Source organism: Epinephelus lanceolatus, chromosome 22 (genome assembly GCF_041903045.1).
Source record: "Epinephelus lanceolatus isolate andai-2023 chromosome 22, ASM4190304v1, whole genome shotgun sequence".
NCBI lineage: Eukaryota > Metazoa > Chordata > Actinopteri > Perciformes > Serranidae > Epinephelus > Epinephelus lanceolatus.
This window is the reverse complement of record NC_135755.1, coordinates 19884610-19894428: the sequence shown is the minus strand read 5'-3', so window position 1 is coordinate 19894428 and position 9819 is coordinate 19884610. Positions and strand designations below refer to the sequence as shown.

At 39.0% G+C, this 9819-nt stretch overlaps 1 protein-coding gene across 1 annotated transcript; it reads right to left on the bottom strand.

The window, feature by feature from the left end:
- Positions 1–258: 258 nt before the first annotated feature.
- bmp15 (bone morphogenetic protein 15) lies at positions 259–5247 on the bottom strand. Its single transcript, XM_033609138.2, has 2 exons — positions 4771–5247; positions 259–2360 (listed from the first exon to the last, which is right to left on the bottom strand). Exons 1-2 carry the CDS (start codon positions 5129–5131, stop codon positions 1363–1365), a joined length of 1359 nt encoding a protein of 452 aa, XP_033465029.2. The 5' UTR covers positions 5132–5247; the 3' UTR covers positions 259–1362.
- Between the last annotated feature and the right edge of the window lie 4572 nt (positions 5248–9819).

Here is a 9819-nt window from a genome sequence, read left to right as displayed (position 1 = left end):
CTTTCTTGCCAAGACGTGATAAAATCAACACCACGTTCATGTCTGTACACTAAATATGACACCACAGTAAGCAGCTAGTTAGCTTAGCTTAGCCTTAATATTGTAAAACGGGGAAACGGCGAGCCTCATCTCATCTGGAGCATTTGACCATACCGCATGATCTTCTTCAGCTCGTCTATATTGGTTTAAAGCAAATAGCAAATAGTTCTAGATATACAACAAATTTTGACAACATAAAAAAACGACAATAAATTGGGCTTTAGAAAACATGCATTTTATTTTATTATTCATTTTTAGTCATAATAAAAATTGCATTCCTCTCCACTACAACACCTCTGTTTGTCTTTTTTAACATTCAACAGTTGGATCTTTTCTTCATCCTTCATTTTGTGTTTTTTTTCCTAAGACGGACCAGTAGCAGCACTTTCTATCAAGTTTTTTTTTAATAGACCCTTCAAATTATAAATATCCTAAATACAAAATGCAAAAGATTGCACACAGCAAAATGCGACAGCACAATACCTTTACAGTTACATCCAACAAAGCCGACCCCTCGTCATTTAAAATATTTTTTTAGCAGTGTCTAATTTCTCACAGAGGAACATGGCCTCTAACAGTGACAACACATTATATCCAAAAATGTTTTTTTTTTTGTTTGTTTTTTGTTTTACACACAAATACAAATTTAAATGCTGGCTCTTTGTGAGAATCGCAGCCCTGATGTGAAACAGACCAGGTTTTAAAGAATGATGCAGAGAAAAAAGCCACATGAAAGAAAGTAATAATTAGATGGCTGTGGTTTGAGGTTAAACATTAAAGATGGATTCTACATGTGTTTGTGGTTCAAATGAGACAATTCACTCAGTTTAGTATTACAAACAAACCGGTGATTACTCCTACATTGTTTTTCCTAAAAGGACGTTTTATCAATTTCATCAGGTTAAAGTAGAAGTTAAATTGTTACGTTACTCTGGAGGGTTTAGCCAAGTTAAATTACCACTTAAAGTCGCCCTCAAAGTGGCTTTAAATGCTTCCAAATTCACCAGCTCCCTTTAATCACCAATCTGTACAGTGCGTTAAACAGGTCAAACAATAATTATTCACAAAAAGAAAAATAAGTAAATAGACACGTCCGCTCATCTGCACAACCCATAGTTCTTCACAGGCCAGAGTTTCATTCAGCAGCTGCCTTTTAAAGTGCTTAAACAGGGATGGTGAAGATCTGAAACCACAACAACTTCCTCTTTCCAGTCACGAGCTCATTATGGTTAGCCGCCATGCTGTGGATCAAACAAACGACCCATCAAATCTGCCCCCTTTCGTCTCTTCTCTCAGCGCTAAGCATGCTCAAGTCACGAGTCTTTAGCGACAAGTGCACGACTCGGCCACCATGTCCTCCAGCTCCTTGTACTCCACCTTCTTCTTGTGCACAACCAGCACGCTCATGGGCATGTACTTATAAGGCACGCAGGACGGAGGCGGGACGTCCCCAACGCCCAGGTCATTGATGACCGTCTGGATGATGGCGTGGTTGGGGGAATGGAAGCCATAGGGGAGCACTCTTGGGCAGTTGCCCTGGCAGAACCGCGGGTTGTACACCGGTGGAGCGATGAAGTAGTGACCCCAGCCAAGCTCGTCAAATGAGAGACGGAAGGAGTGGAGCTTGCAGCGGTTCTTAGGCGTGCTGGTTTTGCGTTTGTAGTTAGGGATATCGGAGATGATGGAGGAGGAAGGGGAGGTGGAGAAAGAGGAAGAGGAAGTAGGGGCGTTTTTCAGAACATCCAGCGACGTATCTTTGGCCTCTGAAGATGAAATGTCTTTGGAGCGGCGCCGGCGAACTGAGGGATGCCACTGCCGTATTCGCTTCATGATGTTTTCCCCTTCAACACCCAGCAAATCCCCCATCCAGTCCTTCACTTCCCTTTCCTCCTCCAGGTATAAAAGGAGAGACGGGACTTGAAGATGAGGCTCACCTCTCCATCTTTTCCTCCCTCGAAGATGAGACAACCACCACCATGTGAGGCTGCCATCATCTTCAGCATGCCCAGGATCTGTGCACCAGTACTGGGCAGTGAGGGTCAAGTGTCCCCCCGGGCCCCAGTTCTTCCCCTGCTGGATGTGTGCGGTGATGTCCGTTTCAGTCCACCGCTCATGGGGCTCTAGTGTGACAAAGCTCTCTTTGCCCAGTGAGGTGATCTGAGCCCTGCAGCGGGGCGGCATGAGAGCCTGGGTGGGGCTCGAGGCTGCGGAGGAGGAGGAGGGAGAGGATGAAGAGCGGAGATGGATGAATGAAGCTCTGATCAGCTGCTCTGAGGGAAGAGTGTCGAGGTTGTACTGCACTGTGAAGCTGTAGTGGTGGTCTGAAGGGGAGAAGAGAGAGCATGAAATCAGACTTTTTTTGTGGTGAATACCTCTCTGACTTCATCAACTCACGCCTTCTTAAAAAAGGCCCCGTTTTTAAATTTAAAGATTTGTTAGTAAAAAAATAATAAAAAAAAGTAGCCTCAACATTGGTTCATAAGAACACTGTCCCAGATAAAAGGGTGGTCAGGGGTTTATTTGGGACTAAGAAAGGCTGATGTGTTGGCTGTCTGCCTTCTTTAGAAGCACAGAAATTAGTCAATATATCGTTTTTTATGATTGCTTTGGCACTATCAGTGAAACTAAAGGCTATTTTTGCAAAACTCTACACACCAACCCCAAAACCTTACACCAAAACACTTTATATCTCTTGCAAAACTCTTCAAATTCTTTTTAAAAATTGTGCTTTTGTGTCAACACAGTACACACAATCCAACATTTGAATAAGCACACAAAGCATTAACTACTAAAACATTTGCTTTTTCTGCATGGTGGGTAAAACATTAGCAGCTTGCGATTAAGTTTTTTCATAGGTCTACACGTAGGGAACACATACACAGGTATCCAAATGTATTAAGTATGGATGTGTGTTCCAAACATAACACACTAAAAATACAAATTAGGGGTAAAAGGTTGTTTTTTCCCCAAAATGTTCTAGCACTCCTACAACAACTTATCTATTCTAAACTAAAACATTTGTGTTAGAGAAAGAGAGAACTGAAAAAAGTTGGACTACATCTGGCCACCTTTGTGGGTCTGGCCATAGCACTTTATCTATATCACTCTGTCCAATATTCACTTGCACTATTGTCCAAATGTTTATCTGTGGCCCTTTCATGGTGAGAAAGTAGCTCTGATGCCGTATTCACAAAGCTTTCTCGTGCTAAGAGTTCCTCCTAGTGACAAAATTCTAAGAAAATTCCTAGAATTGTGACATTTTCTTAGAATTTCCCCTTAAAGTTAAGACTAGGTCCTTGTAAAGATAAAAATTCACAAAGCATCGTAGACCTTAGAAGAGCTCCTAAGGTGAAAAACTGTTAGGAGCAGAGAGGAGGACTTTCAAGAGGCTTAAGAATTTTGTGCAGGGATAATACCCGACGCAATAACGTTATAACACCAGAAATTAACTGATATACTCTAAGATATTTGAGAAACTGTAAAAATGCAACAGTGCAGCAGTGATGACTTAGGTCTGTCTCAACCTTCCATCAGCAGAGTGATCACACTTACAATGACAACACTTTCACAGCCAGCTTTTCATTTCCACTGGGTGTCCACACCTTGCTGGCTCACTAAAGGGCGTGTGTGTGACAACCAATCACATCTGTTAAAGAGTGTGCCACACCTAGCAACGGGGTCAACCACACCTCCTCACTAAGGTAAAAGTTTCTGTCCCATCCTTGCTCTGAGAACTTTCCTAAATCACTCCGATAGGACTCCTTACTATTTTTTTAGGCTAAGTTAGGAGCTTTCTGAGAGTGTTCTCAGAATGTTTGTGAATACGGGCCCAGATTTCTGAGTGAACTCATATTGGAAGGCATTGGTAAAAATATGTAGAGACCAATGTTCACAGTTTCGCTAGAAGTGTGTTATTAAATTACAAACTGAGTGTAAAGCAGAAAAAGTGCATCCAGTTTGGCACACTTGGTAAATGCAATGGCTACATGTGTTCATGGTTGAAGAGAGAGTGCTTCAAGAATCAACGTTAGTGTTTAAGCCTTCAGGAATAAACTGTGAAGTATACAATTTAACAGGCAATTGTCTTAAGTCCTCTCTTTATAACGAGCCCAAATTATACTTAACTCTGAAGCAAAAAGTCTTGACTTTGTTTCTCTTCTGCAATCCAACTCACACCACCATCTGCCCACTTGACTACCATGGGTTCTAGAGCCTTCAGCCGTTCTGCCTCACGACATTCGTACCATTGACTTCCTGTCCACTTTCAAATCTCGTCTGAAAACGCACCTTTTCAAGCTGGAATATTTGGTCTGATTTGATGGTGACACACATACTGTGACCTGCTCTGATGATGACTCAATACCTAATATTTATAATTCCAATTTTTGTCTAGTCATTTTATTAACTTTTATTGTACATTACAGAATGTCAAAAGTGGACCTAAATTTAATAACTTTAAATACTGCTAGGTAGTTTGTGAATTTATACCCTTGAATCAATTAAATCTTATCTTAACCAATATATCCTAATGTATTTGCTGATTATACCTTATATTATTGATCTGAATCTGCAAAGTTACTACATTTATCAACAAATTTAGTTAGTAAAAAGTACAGCAGTAGTACAAAATAGAATAAAATGGGAACATTTAAGTAAAGCGCCTTAAAACTGTACTTAAGTAAGTGCATTTACCTTAAGTTACATTAGTCTTAGACTAAATCTAAATCTGACCTCTGGACGCTGGCAGGTAGTGCACTGAAGACGCCGTCGGTCTCAGCAGACGCACTGTGTTGGAGCCGAACTTCCGGTGCTGTTTGGGCCTGCCGTCCGGTTCCGCTGCACTCCGGTACAAGCTCAGCATGAACTGCAGGTTCTGGTCCGCTTTCTGCTCGTCCGTCAGCGGCCGGTGGTGCGTGCCTTTGTGCGCCTTGGAGCTCTGGTGACTCCGACGGCTGCGCTTCAACAACGTGCGGTGATGAGAGGCCATTTCCCGCCGGGACACGACCCCGGAGCAGGTGGAACACAACAGGTAGATGAAACAGGACAGGACGCAGACACGCAGTAAGCTGTGCTTCGTGCGGGTCGCCTTCATGTTTGGTGTAAAACCTCTGGTGCTAGCGAGCTCCACCAACGAGGCTAGAGGAAGCAACCATCCTCTGCGCGGCCGAGGGCGTGAGTTAGGCTCACCTGATCACTGGCCATTTTGGATAAGACAGTCAACTTCCTGAAATTGACGGTGACCCCAATTAAACCCTCGGGTGTGCGTGAGCGTCAGGAGCCACGTGACTGGTGCGTAAAGGTGCGTAAAGTGGCCAAATTTACCATTTTTGTGATTAACAACTTATTACTAGGTGTAAGCATTCCTTTTAAATGGCTACCCATTGTGCCACTTTCCCCCCTCTCCAGTGGCTCCCTTTAGTTTTAACATAAATAAATAAATGAATAGATAAAATTAAAAATTACATAGAAATTAATAACAATTTTAACAATTTAATTATTTCTTTACCAATGCTGTAGGCCATAAAGTGATTCTGGCATTCTCTAGTAAATGAATACAATAAAACAGAATAAAATAATAATAAATTAATAATAAAAATTAAAAAATGATATGGAAATTAATAATTATTATATTTTAACATTTTGATTTTCATTTATTATTTTCTGACATTCTCCAGTAAATAAAATTAAATGAAATAAAATAAATTTAAATAAAAAAAAATCATATGGAAATGAATAATGGTTATTGATTATTTAATTTTTATTTATCAATACTGTAGGCCCTAAAGTGATTCTGACATTCTCCAGTAAATATAATATAATATAATATGATATAATAAATCTTTGGAAATGAGTAATGGTTATTTTTAAACATTTTGATTTTCATTTATTATTTTCTGACATTCTCCAGCAAATAAATAAATAGAATAAAATAAAAATGAAAATCATATGAAAATTAACACTGTTTTTTTTTTTTTTTAACATTTTAATTATTTATTTATGTAGGCCCTAAAGTGATTCTGACATTCTCCAATTAAAAAAGACGTGTAGCTCTTATGCTGAATTTAAAAAAAAGTTTTAATATTTTAGCAACTAAAATATGCATCAATCGTATTCAGCCCAGCACTTTTCCCCCTACATTTTGCCAAATCTCAACAGTGGTGGCTACAGTAGTCTTGAGTCCCTGTACCTTGGCCAGCTATGGACTCCAAATCCCAAACAGGAAAAGTTTTGGAAGCAAACAGAATTTAATTGTAGGTACACCTTAAAAAGTAAGGACAGTTTATACTCATTTAAGAGTACATTAAAAGCAACACAACACAATGTGCTTATCTAAATTCTAAAAGGATGCAGTTTACTTAGGTAAAGTTTTTCAGTTCGATGTGGAAAAAACTCTACTTTGGCGCCATCTGGTGGCAGAACAACACTTCCTGCAACACATACAGCACCAGGCTTCACTGTTCATTCTTCTACAAACAAAAACCTGTGTGATAAAAAATAATTTGAAAGATCATAATGTACTTTCTCTACACATAATGACTGCTGACTAAATAAAATACTTAAAAGCTACCCTGTGTCAGTGCCGCGTGAGAGTAAGTTGTTACTTCCTCTCTTGCATTGTGGTTCAGTTTTTGTATCCAGACTCCTCCCAGACTATATTTGCAGACTGTGATTGCAGTTTTTTTAAAAATATTGTTTGTTCATTCTTGTATAATTTGAAGCCTTAGAGCTTTGGGATCTTCTGGTAAATCAGTTCTCTGTGAGGAGGAGCTGCGTAGATGACACACTGTTTCTGTAAAAGAAATGAAAGAAACTCAAGATGGAGAAAACAAACCTGATCTCACTTGAAAGCAGCGCTCGCTCGCCACCAACCTAAATATCACAGTTCAGAGTTTCTGAGAACAAAAACGGGTTGGGAAAGGGGGAAAGGGGGAAAAACTGGTTGTCTGATCTGACCAAAACAAACTCCTCGTGGTCTGGATTTAACGTGAGATGTCTGGGCATGTTCACATCTTTGATTCTCTTCATCTTCCCTCCTTTTACTTGCTCTTTCTCTCCACACACACAAAGAGAGTCACTCATTCACACACGTTCGGTTAAGTGGCACTGCAGCGTGGTGACATTCCACAACAGTGATTATCTACAATCCCAATCATTTCAGTCTGCATGGAGAGTGTGGGAAAGCTTTAGACGATGGGGGACCTGCAACAAATGGCCATAGGGGCACATTTAAGAAGTTAAGTAACATAAAGAAATTTACCTAAAAAGGCATAGGCAACTGTTCAAGCTTAAATTCCCAGAACACTCCACTTTTTTTGCATTATTTTTACACAGTATAATGCAGCTTTAATAGCTATCCACGTAGGTGTGATTATAAAACGCAAAGTGCTTGTTTTTCTCAGCTAAATACGGTCCCTAAATTACCATGTATATGATCTGCTCCATTAGGGATCATGTAAAGCTTACATTCACTTTTAAAAGCATAATAAGAGATAATAAATATATTGTTGCAATGAGCAAGTTTTGCTCATTTTGAGAGCTTAATGGCTTGTTTAAATGTTCCTTAATATGGTCGTCAGAGAGGCAGACTGGTGAGACTGGTAAGGCTTTAGAAATGTGTGGGATGTGATAGCAAATGTTGTTGTTGGCCTGTTCTTATATGTACTGTAGTTGTTGATACAGTAGGTCTGCAGTGCTACAGCATGAATGTATGAAGGCTTTGACAATTGTTTTCACCTATAAAAGAAGGAGAATTAATTTTACCAGAGACCAACTTATTACCACACTGTAAAAATACTCAGTTCCAGCGACTTACTATATATTCAAAGTAAAAGTAGGTTATGCAGTGGTTTTCAAACGTTTGTGCCTGAGGTATAGCCTACCTAAGGGCGAGCCAAAATCTCAAGGCACACCTGTATTTATATCTGTGCACAATAGCCTCTATAGTTTTATAAATGTTTGTTTTATTTACTGATATCAAAAAACAATTGACAACCAAGTATTACTCATGAAATATTCATTAAAAAAATGACATAAAAATTAATTTTAAATGTTTTAAAATTACACCAAAGCACCAATAACGCATCCATTTAAATGGGAAATAATATATGATAATGTGATGTGTCACACACTTATGATTCCCTTGCGGAAACAGCAACAAATAAGTTCCCCTTGAAGGTTTTTTACATTAAATTAAATTACATTTTTTTTAGCTAGAGTTTGCCTCTTTATTGGAAAATTTATTGGCTACAACGTACTGATAAAGTCAATTAAACATTTTGTCATAACTTTTTGTATAGGCCCAGTTGAATATTGCAGTAATAATGTGTGGTTATCACAAAATCCCACAGTACACCTGGATTTGCATCATACTGTATAATGTGTTGTATGATTATTGCTGATGTATTTATGTGTAAGTAGCATTTTACTGTTGTAGTTGATCAAGTTTGAGCTACTAAATATTCATACGAAATAACATGAATGTAAAGTAAATCTAAAAAAAAATGAAAATACAAAAGTGCAAGTATCCCAAAATTATACTTGCTGCAGCTCCTGACAGTGGTGGAAGAAGTAGTCAGATCTTAAAAGTAAAAGTAGCAAGAGCAAAGTGTAGAAATACCCTGTTATAAGTAAGAGTCCTGCACTCAAAATTGACTTTAAGTACAAAAGTAAAAGTGGACAAATTGACCTATTTCAGAATAATGTAGCCTATATTATATTACAGAATTATAATTATTGACACATTGATTTGTTCTGCAGCTGGTAAAGGTGGTGCTAATTTTAATTACTTTATATACTGCTGAGTAGTTTTAAAATGTATCCTTCAGGATCAATAAAGTCTTATAATCTATAAAAATACATCATAATTGATTTGTTGAATATCTTCTGTTTTGTACCCCACAATTGTACTTAAGTACAGTACTTCAGTAAATGTATTTAGTTACTTTCAGCCATTGGTAACTGAGTCACATTACCCTAAAGCTGGTTGGAGTATTTCAGTTACTAAAGCAGCCAAATGACACCTTATTTTTGTATGATTTATAGTTTTGCTGTGATATTTGCACAATAGCCTTCTAAATATGATTGCAAAAGCACTAAAAAGATCTTTCTTCTTTTGGGCTTAAATTCGGCCTATAGTCATGAAATGACCTGATGATAGTTTTTGCAGGGGTCTGTGGCAAAGTGGCGGGTTTCATGTTTCAAATGAGAGGCCAGCCGTTCACTTCTGTTACTGTTATTTGGTTGAAGTTGCCGCCGTGAGCCTGCCTGATGTTATTACAATACAGCGGTTGTTGCGCCTGTAGCCCTTCCCCCTTCTCGCTTCTCATTGGACAGCTTCAGCCAGAGCCTCTCTGCTATTGGTAGATGTTTCTGTCAATCACATCCCGCTGTTCGAATAGTGGGCGGGGCTGCCTGCCTCGAGTCCCAAAGTTTTCCCAAAGTTTTTTAGCTTTGTCAAGTTAGCAAACGTAACCGGAAGTAGTAGACCTAGACGTCAAAATAGAAGCGTTATATCTACTCGTTTTGGGGAAATAAGTGAGTAATAATCTACGGGTATTAAACCGTATAATCTGTAATATAGTGTGTGAAAGTACCGAGCAAAATTAGCGCTGTAAAATACGCTAACGTCTACTTTTCGTGGCCGTTAAACACCTTGACCGGAAGTTGCACCGCCATTTTGGGTGCATAACTTCTCGGAGCTTGACAGTAGCTAAAACTTTCCTCCCTCCCCCTCTTCCACTCGCTCCGTCCTTCCATCTATCCATCCATCCATCCATCCAA

Excerpts from the sequence above, each read along its gene's own strand:
- bmp15 (XM_033609138.2), bottom strand. The coding sequence starts at position 5,131 with ATGAAGGCGACCCGCACGAAGCACAGCTTACTGCGTGTCTGCGTCCTG. Across the intron at positions 2,361-4,770 it reads CTACCTGCCAGCGTCCAGAG|ACCACCACTACAGCTTCACA; the intron begins GTCAGATTTAGA and ends TCTCCCCTTCAG.